The sequence below is a fragment of the Eucyclogobius newberryi genome, unplaced genomic scaffold (genome assembly GCF_026437365.1).
Source record: "Eucyclogobius newberryi isolate DKJ021-1_F unplaced genomic scaffold, fEucNew1.0.hap1 SCAF_6, whole genome shotgun sequence".
NCBI lineage: Eukaryota > Metazoa > Chordata > Actinopteri > Gobiiformes > Gobiidae > Eucyclogobius > Eucyclogobius newberryi.
The window spans coordinates 27,373,136-27,390,810 of record NW_027316278.1 but is presented as its reverse complement, the minus strand read 5'-3'; the positions used below and the strand labels follow the sequence as shown (position 1 = coordinate 27,390,810).

At 38.6% G+C, this 17,675-nt stretch overlaps 1 protein-coding gene across 1 annotated transcript in view; it reads left to right on the top strand.

The window, feature by feature from the left end:
* fbxl17 (F-box and leucine-rich repeat protein 17) overlaps window positions 1-17,675 on the top strand; it is a 323,540-nt gene that overhangs the window by 72,219 nt on the left and 233,646 nt on the right. The window contains exon 7 of the mRNA XM_072434057.1: window positions 9,944-10,051. Coding sequence (XP_072290158.1) covers window positions 9,944-10,051 — 108 coding nt within the window. The remainder of the gene's footprint in view (window positions 1-9,943; window positions 10,052-17,675) is intronic.

Below are 17,675 nucleotides of genomic sequence, written 5' to 3'. Positions count from 1 at the left end.
TTTTTATTTTCTTCTTTGGATATTTACTGACATTTGGCACCAAAATTATTTGAAAAGCTGTTTCATTTTGTCATTCCCAGTTTGTCCGCCATCCGATGTGTGTGTTTTTTAGTTCAAATGGAGAAATGGAGATGCAACGAAGTTAAAGAGGTTGCTCTAGCTTTACATAAAATAAGACATGAAATACAACAATTCTATTATTCGACATCTCAGTCCATTCTTACTGTTTAGCGCTGTAATTCTTGGAGGAGCAGTCTTCCTGGAGTGGCAACTACCACGTTCCACCACTTCTGAGTTTCGATTGACTTGCAACATAATCCTATCGACAAGAGCAAAAATACCCTCTGGAAACAAAACAACAAGACTTGCTACAATCTGCTACTCCAATATAATGACTTGCATTTCAACACTTTGCCCTGTTCTGCCATTTTGTAGACACACACAGCAGCTATCGATCGTTGGGGTCATGCCACTTGTCGAATGGCTATATGAATGGCTGTGGAAGATATGCACCATTACAGTTGTATGCTGCATTTTGTATCACTGCAGGAGAAGTAAACGCTTAAACCACTGCGTAAATGGCAGGTAATTTCAGTTGAGAGACAAGTTGTCAAGTGCAAGTCGATAAATCACGTTGCCAATCATCTGCGTGGATTTCCGTGTAATAATCAAAGCGAGTGACATCGACAAGATAGTTTAACGAGTGTATAAGAGCCCGGGATCTGTACAAGATAGCATCTTGAATTGATTGCTGTTCCAATGCTCAAAATAGCACCTTTGTTTGGTCCATAGAATCAGCTTTGCCTAAGCAGTTTGTGGATACTCTATTGCATCTGTGAGAATAGTTTTTTTGTATAGAGTTTCAAACTGTGCATGAGATGGCCACAGCTACAATCTATTGATCTCTGGAGTTTATTTTCTTCCTTTCAAAACTTAACCATCTTTGAGAGTTGCCATTGATTTTTGAAAACTATACAATGCACTTTGTAGATAATTCTGTTGCCCTTTTTTTCAGAGTTCTTCTTGTTGTTCTTCTTCAGACCACTCACCATGTACAGTTTCCCCCCCCCAAATTGTTTTATTATGGGCTTTTGTACTTTCATTGCAGTCATTATTTGACTTTTGTGGCATACCGTGTCTATATACTGTAAAATGTGCTATTGTTTTGAGCTACATTTCATCCTTGCATACGGCTGCTTGTCACTTCTTAACAAAACCACCGCTTATGGCATTTTTTAACACAAAGCGTTGTTAGTTAAAGATGGGGAAACCATAAAAGGAGGAAATCTTTCAATCTCTTTTACTAGTTCTTAGCTCTGGCACAGATTCATTTTCAGGCATTCAGAGCATCTTTTTCAGACGACAAAGAGAAGCAGGGTGGATCACTAATGCACATCCAATCAGCTCTCACCCCGTGGCTCTTTCTTTCAAATTTGCAGTCTGATTTAGTCACAAACTGCTTTAACGATACACTTTGTGGTGTGAGAAACCAAATGTGCTCAGTTACAAGAGAGAAGTTGGATAATGCAGCTCAAATTTTCCATCAACCTATTTAGACGTCCTCTGCATTTGACCACTGTCAGAGCGACCTGCGCTTGACTGCTGTGCTCGACCCTTCTTCTTAAACTAAGATTTTGGTCTGGAATACTATAGCAAGAAGAATAGCCATCTAGAAGAATCTCATCTCAACTTCAAGTCCTCATAGTCCAAGAATCACACTCGAGATATGAGAGTGCCTGACACTGTAGAACCGTTCTGCCATTACAATTCATGCTCCGTGCAAGTAATTAGTCTGATTGCAATTTCAGCCTTTGACTCTTTGCTCTTATAAAATGATGCATTAAACTGAATTCCAATTATGGACCTGTGGAAAAATGGACCTTTTACAACATTTTCTCTGCTCTTTTGCGGTGCCCACTGAATGTCACTTGCCCTCAGTTAGCTTGTGATAGTGGGAGAGCGTGGCCTTAACCACACACGCTTTTAAATCCTGGGCCTCGGCTTGCGCGGCGCTTTCTCTTATAATTTAATGAGCAGGACAGAGGTTACGACGGTAATAAAATCTGCTCAGAGTTGCAGATGCAGTTGGCGGCAGTCACAGAATAAACGAGGGTCAGAGATGTGTTTTTTTTTTTGTCAAGGCAAACAAAAAACTCCTGACCACACTGCGGCATCGTTGGCAGTGAAGTCTCAGGGGCTGCCAGTCATGGTGACACTTTGCTGCTGGCGGTTAAGGCTTTGCAACCTTCAGGGACCTGTTTGGCAAACACGCTCCCGCTCTCTGTAAGCCGAGAATGTGTTTCGTGAGCGGACACTTTGAGCATGTATTCTTATATCTGGCAATAAAATAAAGATTAGGGTTGGATCATATTGGCAAAAAAATTCGATAATTTAGGCAATATTTTGTCACTCCAAAAGAAATGTGTTTAAACATGCTTTTAAATGTATTATTGGAGGTTTAAGTAGCAAATAAATGTGACAAATTACCCACAAAAGTTAATAAATATCATTTTATACCCTGATCTGTGTTATGCGGTTGAATTATCATTTTTTCTTCATTTTCTTCAATTGTAAACAACATTCTTTGCCACCAGGCTTCATTCAAATGTGGAAAATTTCATAAAGCATTATTTGAATTCTACTATTTACAACTTTCATCTTACCTATGGCTTAACTTAATTGGATCACAAGATTTTGATCCGCCAAACCCGTACGGTCTTTAATGATTAATACATTAATTTATGTACTAAGGATCATCTTTCACATTATCTCCATAGACCTCATTTACATTCCACTAAGCTCCTCTATACGTCCTGTTTTATCTTGTTTGCTTTATTAAAACTGATAAAAATGCATGAGCCTCCTTTGGAGAATGAAGACGCCATAATTACAATGCCAGCATTGAGTCACTATGAGAAGTCTTCGCTTCACTGAACTCAAATGAATTCAGATTATTTTATTGACTTTTAAAGACTTGCTCGCTCTAATATGTTTCTCAGGATTTTCCTACAACTGCCAAAGAACAGTTGTTTTTTTATGCAAAGCTGCTCAAAATGCTGCCTGAGATGTGTGTCAGTGGATGTCGGTAATTCAAAGCTTTCGTCGTAGCCTCTCCTTGCATAAACCTACTAAGAAGATCAGATATTTAGAAACACATGGCTTGTTTTGAATGTCAGGCCAATCCTCTCGTGCCTGTCCTGACTCTTGACCAAGCCTGGCTCGAGATCTGGAGATGGGTCCCCAGTTATTGTCAGGCTTTCCCAGTGGCATTGATGGATGGGTCCAATACAGAGGTCTAATTGCCCTACGAAGACAATAAGATTCAGCTCACTTGTATCGTACCTTACCTAATGGATCATTCCTTATGGATCATGCCTGGAATATGTGGAGTTTGTATATTCTCACCATGTCTGGGTGAAAAAGCATGCAAAACCCCCCGGCAACCAGCAATGTACTCCTGAGCAAGGTTCTGGCTCAAAGTCGGCCATTGCTTTTGACATGTTGGATATAGATTTACCTAAAACGGCTGTTCTGTTTATAAAAAAACAAAAAGTCATCCTATTTCAGCCATATTTTCACACATTAGACAGGTTTAGTTGCATATTCCAAATCCCCCATAAGCATCATTCACCAGTGTCATGGAGCAAAGCAGCACGCGATTGCAGATCTGAAGTCGTAAAAGGTTATTGTAATCTTAAGAACTCCACTGAAAGCAACATTTATCTATTATTCAATGAGTCATACAGATGTTATGTTGTTATCGGGATAATAAATGTTCCCCATCTTCCCAAAAGGTGCGTGCGTGATGGAAGCAGGTGTAACTTTCAAACCAATAAATGCGTATTAAAAAGTAAAAAGCCTGACTGGTGCGAAAATACTCCAAAACAGTCCCTTTATTACCGTTCTACTGTTGTGAATTGACAAAAGCTTTTCCAACTCGGCACAAAGACAGCGCCAGTCAAAGGCCATCGAATATCACGATGTCTTTATGAGATTTTGGTTTTCTCCTGTATTTGGTGCAGGATTACTGATTTCCAATATTGCCCATAAACAAAGACGCCGATCGCAAGCCTGCGAAACGCAAATTAAAGTGGGGCGATTTTCATCAGAGCTCTGTTCTTTCCCAGGTAATGATTTCCCCCATAAATACTCTCCGAGGACAAGTGCAGCAGTGTGCTCATCACTCACAACTTCGTCTGCCTTTAAAGAGCTCACACAGGCTGTATCGACACAAGAGATTGGTGATCCAGCAGAAAACCTAAATGACTACTTCTCCTCCTTTTGTAATATCTGGAAGCCCGGAGACAAAAGCAACAGCATACATAGTCGTAAAGTTTTACTACAAAAGGAAGGTCTCTTTACGACAAGATGCACATGCGCTTCGTACTAAATGAGCTGCAGGGGTTGTTTAGAGCTTGGTATTGATTATGGAAATTGCTGAGATGATAACTTTCATTTTTATAATGCCATTTTACATTCAAAATAAAATCAGTAGTGTTGTGTGTATGTGGTGAGTTCAGTTAGAAGTTACAGCAGATAAATTCTTGTTTTTATCATCTTTTGAAGTCAAATTTCGGTCACTGTTTTGCGTCTTCGCACATAGTCATTTCAATCATACTTCTATTTTAAACCTCACATTTTGAACTTACTGTAGATAATATTGTTTATGTGCTCCAATGGCATCATTTTGGTCTGCACATTTCAATCTCATTCCTGAGCGTTGACATCCGAGAGAATTCTGAAATGCAAGAATCACATGCATTTCAGTTTGTGGATGTCATAACTACAGGGTTATCAGGTTTTATATATAATTCAAACAGGGGATTTTATTGTTTTCAGAATTTTTCACATTTATGTAACTTAACACTAGTTGCAGCCATTCAAACTGCGATTTTTGATTCATTTGCTAATAATCTTGCTGCTCATAATAGAGCCGAAATGATGATTTGCTGGGTGGAGCCACAAGACTTTGCAAGAGATTGTGCACCCATGTGTAGAATCTAGTGCAATTTGTTTCCCCATGTGCTTTACATTGCTTTGGACACAAAAGGTTTTATGTGTCCAAAATAAACTCTTTTATTTTAGAGTTTTACAATTACTGCAAAACTCTAAAATAAAATAAAGAAAAGACCAAAATCGTGAGATGAACAACACAATTTATTCACTATAAATCAGATACAAATCTCGTCTTACCTTATTCTCGTGGAGCCAATCTCGCCTTTTGGAAAATGCGCCTCATCTCACTCTTATTTGGTAGAGTAGAACTAAGTGCCAAATATATTGTCACACTTTTGTCAAACTCCCTGCATGATGGTTTGAGTGTCGGTGTGTGGAAACCAGTTAAAGCGCCCTGTAAATGCCATTCAGAGTGCTCTCTTAGTGGGCTGAGCTTCTGGTTCAACACCCTCCTTACTGAGCTGAAGAGGAGCGCTGACTGTGAGTGGCTCCCGTATTGGCAGGGAAAAGTTAACAGTTTGTTTAATCCCCAGACAACAAATAATGTATTTGTGTGTGATAAATGGCTTGGGTGTGTTTTGACTGTGGAGGTGGAACGTGGACAAATGGCATGGTCACTGCCCTCCACCCTTCTCCACCATTAACCTTCCTTCACCTGAGTATCTTTCTGTGTGAAACATGAACACCGAAGTGATGAATGACGGAGGAGGTGAATACAACAAGTATTTGTAAATCTCCAAAATTCATTGCATCATTCGTTTCCTCTTTTTGCCTTGCCCATCGTATTGATTGACAATCTATTTAGCTGCGCTTGGGGACCAGAAAATGGAATTGAAGTCTATGCAAGAAAGAAAACTCAGACCTATACACATTCCCTTCTAGAATAACTTAAAATGACAAAATTATAAGTGCATGTTTTCAATTTCAACATTATTAATGTTTCTTGCTATGTGTCTGTATGAAAGCAAATAGAAATGAAACGAAGAACAGTTGAATATAGAAAGCAAACACAAAATGATTGTCAGCCATTTCCAGTTTCCGAGAAACTGTCAACAACGTGTTTATGTGAGACAACAATGCCAATAGAAAGAAGAAAACATTTTTGTTTAAGAGAATTTGAGAAAGCAGTTTGAATTTTACGTTATTTTCCTAAGAAGCTGCTGGATATCAATGAAAAGTAGTGGATGCCCAAATATTGAACTATCCGGGAGATAAAACACATATTTTCCTTATTTTCTGTTGAGAATGTACTGTAATACTTTTTTGTCTAAGGAGCAGATGAAGTGGGTTGGGGCCGTAACCACGCACTCAAAATGCATACAACTTCTGACTCAAATACATGGTTTTATTACTCACATTTGCAACTTTACTGCTTCTGTTATTGTATTAATTTCTTAACTAGTATCACAAATGGATCATCACTCACATTTCTTCCACTATAGACATCAACTTGTGTTTACCGCACCAGATTTCAATGCATATTCTCACCCTTGTGGATTCCCAAACATACAACTCAAAGTATGGACAACTACTTTACTGTATATGGACAAGTTTAAGGTCTCTTATTGGCAAAGAGCGTCCCTTTAATGCTGCTAAAGGTTTTTCAAGTGCCAGACACAAAGCCGCAACCTTCCAGCCCCCGGTGTTTTGCTTCCACAGCTCACCCCCCAACTCTTAAAGACAATCATCACGGCCGGGCCATTTCCTCAATTCTTCCATTCCTTCACCTCAAGACCATTATCCAGAGCCCCTCCAAAGAGCTTTCTTGGACTGCCGCTTCTCCTGCTAAGCCCTGCCATGTTTCTTTTCATGTTTTAAAATCAAAGACACTCTAAAGTTTAAATCGTTCTCTCTGTTGTACTTGATTGAAAATTCCTACGCTGACGCACTATGAATGGGTGAAATATTGCAGCACGTTCTTAACTTAAAGGTGCACCATGTAACTTTTCTGGTAGATTAGCTCAGTGTCATACTGTGAAACTCCAGAGAATTAGTAATAAAAAAACACACTGAGACGGGCAGTGGCAGCAAAAGTTACATAGTACACCTTTAAATTGCTTTTTTAAATAATTTACTTAATTTTAAAACAAAAGTGATTTCGAATATACTTCTTTTATTTTTAATTTCATTTTCATTTTCAAGTCTGTGTTGCGATAAACCAGACCCAAAATGATTATAGACAAATAAACATGAACAAGCTCTATACATAATTTGTATTTGTTAAGTAATTTTAACATTTTAATAGTGATTCTAAATTTCCACCCAACAATATCTCGATGCTTATTTACAGAATGCCACATTGTCACTTCTCAGAACTCACATTACTATTATGATTTTGTAGATAATAATAAATAGCATCACCATGAATATAGATAGAATCATCACGTTGAACTGCCCGGAGTCTAGGAGTGATTCCAAAGAGCAAGGTTAAGTGTCAAGTGACTAATCAGAGTGAATAGATGTTTCTAATGAAGCTATAAGCATAGAAATGGCACTAGAAAGGGGTGAAAAAGGTTGCGTTCAAGTGGCATACTATATGTAGCATTCTAAAGAAGCTTTTAGAGTTAATTGAATAGGACAGAATGTCAAAAAACATTATAAAAAAAACAATATAAAAAAAGGAAACAAAATAGCCGTGGAACAACTCCATAAGCTGCTGGTTCAATGGTGAATACATTAATCACTATATAATGTCAGAGTACTTTTGAATGAACGCTAAGTTTAGCATCTAGCATCTTAAAATCTCCATTGGTTTAACCGACACACACTATAGTTAAACAGATGTGTGGAGCATGTTAGAATTACTGAAGCTCTGGACCTGTCCTCATGATACAAAGGTCAGTGTCTTCTCTGTAAATTATGGGTTTCATTAACTTTAACATTTTTTTTTTTAATGCTTTTTTGAAGACTTTCGACAAATCTAAAGACGTATGGTTTTGTTCAGAATTCTAAACTGGCAACGCTCCCATCACCTGAAACCGGAGGGGAAAAAGTAGAACATTTTGTGTACACTTGATTAGGAATTGACCGCGACCTAAAGGAGCTAACAGAGTTGTATTGTTTCTTGCGGTGAGCTTTGGGATTAGGGTGGAATGTACTGTTGTGGTTTTGTGGGCCAAGATCTCCATCAGCCAACCATCATCGCTCCCACTCTTAATGGTTAATAAATTATATTGTCAATCATGCTCTGGAGACAAAGCCCCAGGTGCAGCTACTGTATCCACTGTGCGGGGAAAGTCCTGTGTTTCAAGCCAAAACCGTGCGAATAGCGACGGGCAGGGTGTAGAAGTGGTCGTGTAAACAAACAGACATTTTATAGATCCAATTATATATATTTGTTCAGAAAAAACAAGTTAAGCCAGACTTATAGGAGGCTGTGTTGAATGAGTCCAATATGGGTGTAATTATAAGGAACTTCTATATTTTGCAAACCCAAAAGCTTAAGTCCATGCAAGTCACTCCACTAGTTTTTTTTTAATCCACAATGCTTTGCCTCGTCGTCTTAACAATGTGATATGTTACAGTAAAAGTAATAAAAAATGTGATATTTGTTGTAATCTTTGCCTCTTGACTATCCCAGACAACTCTAGAGGACTAACAATCTTTAAAAATAATAATAATGATCATAAATGAAGAAGTAGTTTCGCACAAACATACAGATTTCAATTGAAAATAAATACAAAATATTAAATAAATACAAAATATTAAATATTAAAATTCAATAGAATAAAGTGTTATAATTTAAAAACAATTCTTAGCCTCACGGGGACATCCTGACCCGCACTTTGAGTACCACTGAGATACAGCTGTTGTTGGCACGTCATCATATTTCCCAAACTTGTAATGATAATGAGAACCAGATTTTGTATTCTCTTCTAGAGCGATCGGTTGCGTGAATGGCTCCTGATTTCCTGTCATAGTCTCACTTTCTCCTCTTGAGTTCTCTTTGTGCTAAAGTTGAACAGACGGTAGAACCACCAACTTTCAGATCTCCTCACAGGACGCCGGCTTGTTCTGGTGGTTAATCATAGCGCACAGTCGATTCTCTATTCTCTTCCTCTCCTGCGTACGCTTTTGTTTGATGGAGGCGCTACGGAGAATCTACAGAGAGGAGGACGAGCGGAGGGGTGAGCGCAGAGGGAGGGGCAGAAGGTATCAATAGCCGTATCGATGACTACAGTGGAAGCCGGTGGAAATGTTCTGCTTCCACATTGATCGTCGGTCCATTATGAGCTGTTAGAATGATAGGGAGGCTCACATCCATCATGGCATGAAACACACCCGCCCTTTGATTTGAACTTTTTTCACGGAACTCTCCCGGTTTCTACATCTCATTCTTTTCACCTTCTTGTTGCATAAATGTTACCAAAGTGAAAGAAAGCGGTCAATGATGAGAGAGAGAGGTTGTGTGGGCTCCCTGTCTCATCCCTCGCCAAGAAAGGATCTTGTTTGAGTTCCTATCAATGAGAGCTTTCTGTGTGGAGTTTGCTTTTCCTCTCATGACATGGGTGCTTCGTTTTACCCCGTCAAACGTGGCAGGACAGTGGCTAGCTCTCTCGCACCGCAACAGGAAGGTACACAGTTCGATTGCAAAAGATCGAAAGTGCGAAATTTACATGCATAGCTGCCTAGACAGGGCAAATTGACACACAGACATTTCATTTGAATAGATATATTGTTGTAAAATGATTAGTATTTGGACTTATTTGGATGAAGGTATTTGTTTTCAGGTGTTTACATTGTTTTTTACCCAAAGTGGCATCTGTATTTTTCATCTATGTATACAGAAGAAACAAATGTCTTGTGCAAATGCTGTCCGTGATTTCACTTATATCATATTTTCCGCTACATTTTTTTCACTAGAATGTTTTCCTTTGCTAGCTTTTACCTTTTAAAATGTCCTTAGTTGAAGTGTTATTAATACACATTGTGCTCTGAGGCCTCCTGATCTTGATTTTAAGGGTTTTCCTTGTTGTTTTTTGCCCAGGTCAGCGACAGATCCATGCGTGCTGTGGCGGAGCACTGTCCCGAGCTGCAATTCGTCGGCTTCATGGGATGTCCAGTAACCTCTCAGGGGGTCATTCATCTCACCGCTGTAAGTAACACATTACCATTCTCTCCTATCCACCGCTCGCTGTGCGGTTTGGGGCATCATTTTTGCTTTTATGAATTTAAAAAGGATCTGGGTGGTTCTCCAGTGTAATCCAGTTGTGTGGTCCAGAGTCCCGGGGTGTAGAATCTTAACTTTTGCAAACTAAACAAAAAGGCTTTGGTGTGTTTTTTTTTTTTCCTTTTCTTCCTTTTTACTTAGTTTGGTGTTAACTTTAAATCTCATGAAAGCCTAATGAGATGAATGCTATTAATTTGCCTCTGTTGGACTACACCCTGCTGTTCTGGATATTAGCATGCAAATGAGGATGGCTTCATGGTTAAAGACGCTCTATGCCATGCAAACATGGACACACGCTGATGGGCTGAATTAAACAGGAAACGGCCAATGTTGCCTTCCAATTTAGGGTGAAATTTATGGAAAACTGGAAAGCTGTTGGCTGTATGGAAAATTATAGTCTGTTTATTAATTCTAGTAATACTTTATACTAGAAAGTGGTACCATTATTCAACTCTGTGCAGATTTATGGGGCAAATCCCTAACAAATAATGGGCTGGTTCAACATTTGTGGATTTCTATTTTGGATAGTTATGTCGGTGTAATCCCTCATTCGTCCAGGCGTGTTCCATTGTAGAAAACGTTTCGACTCGTCGAAACGTCTACTTTTTCAAACTGAGTCCAGATGACTACAACTGAAGCTTTTTCTACTTTGGATAGTTATCAAAAACATTAAATCTCCCAGAGAAATTAGGCCCTTTGTCATTTTGATTTTGACATCAAATTCTAGAAGGTGAACGCAGCCTATTGGTTAAGCATTTGTTGTGACAGTAGCTGATACGGGGTGGACATTTGCCCACTTTCCCAAAGGTTGGTGCGATTTGTGGTCCAGTATTACACTTTCATTGTGTTGTTGGGCAAGACACATCACCCACCTTTACTTAACATTCTAACGTGCCAGGTGAACAAAAATAACACCAACGTTTTGAACTGGTTACATTTCTTGCAGTTGGAGAGACTGTTGAGCACTATGACACTTTTTCAATCATTTGTTTTGTGATGAATGAATTGAATGAGTTTTAATATGCAGTTTTGTGCTGCACTGTAGCCCACGGCAAATTTCCCCAGGGGGACAATAGCTTATCGTAGACCTATAAAGATGTATCCATTCACAACTCTCCATATTATTGATAGATTTTGAGGGTTGGGGACCTAAAAAAGTATATATAATGCTTTCCAAAGGTGTACCTTGTTTTCCCCCTGAACCCTTTCGGACAAGTTTAATATAATTATGCTGATAGACTAGTGTGTCCAGGCAAGTGTTAACAAACCCTTGTGGGCCTCGGTGTGCCCCTTCTTCCCCAAATGCAATTACAGTTGTGTTAATAGGACTGAGACAGCCGTGCCACGCTGCATTATTAGATTAAACATCAGATTAATCTGTGCTCATGGTTGGGGCCCCCCGCCATGGCTGCAGCCTCCACTGACCTTGGCCCGAGTGTTGTAGACAGACAGTAATGAAGCCAGCCAGTCATAACAGCATTAGCATATTAGCCAGCACACACTCGCCAAACTACTGCTCAGTATTATTTATTACAGTATTAACACAGGTGAGCTTTTAGGGTTCACATGAGCAAGTTCACTGCTCTGGTAAACATTGGTATAACTTTTTTGTTGCCTAAAAATGTAAGTTTTCACTAAAGAGAATTTCCTGCATATGTGTTTTTCACTCAGGATGTTTTTACTTCAAAGGCTGTTTTTCCCAAATTAGTTACTGACAAACACAAGTCTCCAGTCTTATTGGCCAGCAATATTTTGAAGGTTTTTACAGAGAGAGTTGCTAATCCTTCCCTAATTTATTAGGCGTTTTACCCCAAAAACCAAGGCAAACAAGACCAAAATAATAATAAAAATCCCCCAAACCTTTTCATCCAGTGTATGTCGATAAATTCATATACAGTGCACAGCCTTATTCCAAAAAGGATTAAAATCATTATTTTCCTCAAAATTTGACAAACAATACCCTATAATGACCTAAAAAAAGGCTGTTTGAATCGTTTGCAAATTTTTTTTTTTTTTTTTTAATTCAGCAACTCCGTGACAAACCAGTTCACACTCATGTCACCTTTGAGACCAGAAAAAACACATCCAAAACAACAAACCATAAACATTAACAATTTATCCCATAATAACATCCCTTAATTGAAATAAATGAAAATAGAATGCACACAAGCGCACGTGCGCACACACAAACACAAAAAAGTAATACTGACACATTCTCTATTTCATATCCCAATATCATTTTTGTGAATTATTGTACGTTTGTGTATTTACTATAGGGCAAGGCTATATGACATTTCTTCCCTGTATTTTGCCGAATTAAAAACATATCAAAATGGATTTCAACAGTGTTTTTCCGAACATAAACAATACAGACTTTTAATCAGTGCCAGCACATTTTTTTCACCATAGTCTGAACTCCAAACAAACCAACATCCTTTACTGACAAAGAATTACGGTAACTGTTGACTTTTGAATTAAAACACCCCAGCATATCATTGTCAATCGATTTGGAATTTTATGAATTGCACAGCCCCATATTAATGATTGATTTTCAGTTACCCAGTTGAAGTTTAGATGAAAGTTGGTCAATAACAAAATCACATAAAGAACACGGTATCTAGTTCAAGATAAGTTTTACATCCTGCATCGCTGTAATTTCTTAGCCAAATACTATTACAGAAAACTAACGACTAAAGTTTCCGTTTGCTAGATTTTGCTTTGCTCAACAAATTTGCTTAACGACAATATTCACAACAATCTTGGTGCCATTGAAATATTTTTGCCGCGCTAAGTCACAACACAATCAACTCTATTCTTCCCTCATTCCTGTTATTAGTACCATTTCCCCCCTTTTCCTGCTTTTTCCCGCTTCCCCCCTCGCCATAATCTCCCGTCATTATCTCCTTTAACAGTTGATTCCTCTTCTGCTTCTGTCCCAGGCGGCTTCATGCAGCACTGACCGAAAATCATATCAATCTTTCCTTTTGGAATCGTTGCATTTCTGATGACTCCATGGACCCTCCGTTGCCGTCCCTCCTTTTCCTGTGTTCGATTATCTCTCATTTTCCCTCCATGTGGCAAAAAATCTATTACTTTTATTAACTCGTATGACACACTCATTTCGAATGGAGGGTCTCTTCTTTGTATTCCGACTTTTTGCAAATTAGAGGATGTGGAAATCAATTCAAATCGTATTTTCTTAATCAAGTGGGCTGATAGCTTGAGAGGGGCCACCCGTGGAGCAAGAGTTCAATGAAGATGAAGTGTAGATTGACTGTAAAATGCTGGGATTTACTTGCCGCCAATGGCATTTCTATGTTTTGAACGCTTTTTCTTTGCGATGTGCTACATAACTCAATATTTTTACCGCGGCACTGTTGGAGAACTCATCATCCCGTTAAATGATCTACCACCGACGGGCCATGTCAAAATGTCTGCCGGCGCACAGAGCACAACCTGCTAATTGAAAATATGCTAACGTTTCTCCAAAGGCTAAGAGGGGAGGATCATGAATGGTGATTGGAACAGAACTGTTGGGATTTTAGGAGCAAACACATCTGATCTGAGGCGTTCATTTTGAGGCATCATTATTTTATGGAGCTGTTCCCCGACTGAAGTCATGCCGATGCTGTAACACAAAGGAGAAGATGTTTTAGCTTGGAGCAAACGCAACAAATGAAAAAAACCCTCTTCATCATTTGAACTCAAAATTATGTGTTAAAAGAATTTGTGTTAGTTCATCAATATGTCAAAAATGGTCAGTTTACACGCAACTGACATCGTTTTATGACAAGGATTGTGTTATTTATGTGAATTTTGGCCCTTGTTTACATTATGGTTGCTAGGTAACATCACCGTGTCACATCTAATGATCATATCCAACCAGGAAATAATAGGAATAACAGTGAACGTACGTATTGATACTGAATTATTCTCAGTGAAAGTTCAATTTAATTTTTTTTTGTAACAGCAGTTGCCTCGAGGGGCGACGGTGAAAAACAGATTAGACAATGTTCATAGTAATGATACAGAATGATTCTCTGTCAAAGTATTGATTCTCAAGTATTGAATTAATCAGTATTAAGATAAGATAATACTTTATTGTCCACACGTGGGGTAATTTCATAATTGATACTGAATCAGTGAAACTATTGATACTTTGGTAACACAGGGCACTTACTGTTTCCAAAATGATTAAACCACTTGTCACTTCTTCTACATATAATCATTTAAAGTGTTTACTTATACTTTGACAGATTGCTCACTGCTGCCTTCTACTGTCTTGGCAGAATTGGACATTTTTTGGTTACCTATATCAGAGTATCAATACCAGTATTGTGACAACCCTAGGAAGTAACATTATAAACATCACCAAAATGGTCAAACTGGGTAATAATTGACATTTTTAGTCAAATCATAATATATTCATGTTCACTATGTTTTGGTGAAATGTCTAACATGTCATGCACTTTTACATATCTGGTCTCTGGTTGTTTCAATTCAATTAAATTTATTTATGTAAATTGTGAGACGAATAAGAGACTCATTTTTCATGAACTGTGCTTGATAAATACAGTTTGATTCCCTTCTCTACTTTAATCTTTGTTTGCTAGTCATAAATGTGGAAATAATTCAAGGAGACTTACAAATTAGACTGGAGGTCTTACCATCAGTACAGTACCTGGAGAAATGAATAATCAGCACAGTGTGGTAGTATTGTCCATGGAAGCGGTTCCATGCTTTCATTTAGGTGTATTATAACCTCTAGAGCTCGAGAGCTGTCGGAAAAAGAGATCGGTCAACTAGGACTGCGTTGAGCTGGTTCAGTTCAGTTCAGTTCATTTGCCATTTGTAGCTTGAATCACATTGGAAAACATATGCAAAAGCTCATAAGTGCACACTTAAATTGTACGGCTGTGGAATGGAGATTTTCCCATCAATGAACATTTTATTGCTAATGCACCCAAGACAATTTTAGGAAGAACCTTGTAATGTGAACATATTTCAATGTAGTGAACTTATGCATATGCTAATGCCATAGTTCTGAATATTTTATTGTAATGTAGGGTAATTTGTCTCTTCGGGTTCAGAGGTGCACTCGACCCAACCTAGCTTTAGGATTTTACCTGTTTGGGCTCAAAAAGGCATTTTGTATCTCAACAGCATTGGTAAAAAAGTTGTTCTAGTTTAAATTTAATGTTGCCAAAGAGCTAAAAACATGCTAAGCGTAACCACCGCACTACCACAGCTAACACCAGATATTTTACCCACTTCTAACAAATGCTTCCCCAGCCACTACACTGCAAGCTGTAGTCTTGTATTCTGACTGCAGGAGGATTTTAAAAGGTAATAAAACTGACAATAAAAAGAGCACCTCCCGACCTGTGTTGCGCTGTGGGATAAAAAATAAATTTGTATTTATTTTATTCGGGGCTCTGCGTTGAACCTGCTTCAAAGCTCTCGACATTAATAATGGAATTAATTCCATTCTTGCCTCCCAGTGCCGGCAATGAAGCAGCAGCCCTCTCTGGGGAGAGAGGGTTTGTGTGTGTTCTAGACTTTCTCAAGCTAATTTAAGAATCTGATATGAACCGAGTGTGCGTACATATACCTGTGTAAGATTAATCATTCTTTTAAATTGAAGTCAGAAGAAGAAGCAGTTTGACAGGTCTCATGGGTACATGGATTTATTGTATGGTCAGTTTTGTTTGGCTTCAACCGATTGGCTGGTTATTATTATCATTATAAGGACTGACACATTTACTTGGTGAGGTACAATGTAGAAGATTGGCTTTTCAGGGCTACGTCACAGATCGAGAAAATGTAAGTTATCGAGGCGTTTCAGAACGATGAAGTAATGTAGTAACAGTAATAGTCTAGCACCAGAAGTTCTGGGTTCGCCTCGAAGGAAAATAGTTGGCAGGGGGCAGAGTAGGTGTGCATAATATATGTAGGTGTGTAGGGAGCAGCGCCTCCTACCGCCCCAGCAGATGCTTATACAGTGTTATACAGAAATGAACATAAAGCCCCCCAAACCAATTTCTGAACAACAGTGTGTGCGTTTAAAAGAGCTTGCCGCACCAAATCTCGTATGTGCTCAATGTTTCGCAATAGTATTTACTTAGCCATGGCCAAAAAAAAGGCTGGACCAGGAGCAGAAAAATACCTGGGTTACAAAAGCAAATTAAGGCACTCACTGTTGTTTGGTCAAAGTGCCTAACTGTGAATAACCAAAAAATCAAGATGTTTCTTCTCACAATTAATGAAACACAAGCATTTGATATTGATACTTACATAAACAAGACAACATTTGGTACAAAAAATATAAAAACTTTATTGTTAACTTGAATAATTCCTTTCTTACTATTATAGATATTGCGTTAAGTTAACAAATGTCACAATATCAATATTTTGCAATATACTCAACAGCCCCAGTGCGCCCTTAGATTAAACAAAGACAGAGAGCAGTTTTCTAAAGTTTTGTTTTTCCCCCCTTCATTTTTACTTCTGAACTTTGACATAATTTGAGAGCGCCCAAATGAGAGAACGTCAAGCGTGACTGACGGGGCTAATGAGAGCGTTCAGTGGAGCTCCACAGACAGCTGCCACTCTCAAGCATCACGTTTGCAAGGCCAGTGCGAAATGGAGCAGAACCGGACACAGTTCAGTGGCACCTGTGAAAATATGGGCATTTCTAACCATTTGGAATTACATGGGACGGGTTTAAATGAACAAGAGATTTGAAAGGAAAAAGTAAGGTACAAATAATGTTGTCAGTGGCCTCCAATAATAAAAACTAGAACTAAATCTAGATGAATGAAATTTCATCCACGTAATTAGTTAAAAATAGTTCCCTTTTGACGGAATGTGCACCAAGTTTCGGCTTAAAAAGATTAAGGATTTACTTCCGAACTAGACAATTTCCAGTGGGAGTATAAGACCAACGCCTGCATTTTATGATTTCATTCTCCCAGCATACTGCCATCTGCTGTTAATAAATGTAATCATGCCCAGTCTTTCTTTTCGGAGAGCATTTTCTTTCTTCCTCAGCCCTTCTCTCTGTCCCTCCATCTTGCTGTCAAGTGGTGCTCTGTCTCTTCTGGTAGTCATTAAGTCCAAGGTCGGCTCCATCACAGCACCAGAGCCGGAGCGAGCCAGAGCAGCCTTCACTCCCCGGCCTCAGATGTCCCACTGATGTGCTCCCCACCAACACACCATCTCACCCATCAGACAATCACAGCCTTCCACTAAGACATTGTGGTTCTCCAAATACTTTCTATCAATTTGTATGGCAAAAATAGAAGAGAAGTATTTAAAGGCTGTGACTCCTATTAGGATTGACTATTAAATGTGAACTAATGGAAACCAAAGCAATTTTAACTTCTACCACCACCACCACTACTACTACTACTACCACTACTAATACTACTACTACTACTACTACTACCACTACTACCACTACCACTACTATTATTACTACAACTATGGTTAGTGCAATTTAAAAAAAAAAATCTAATTTTTTTTTAATATCTGTGATAATTTCAGTCAA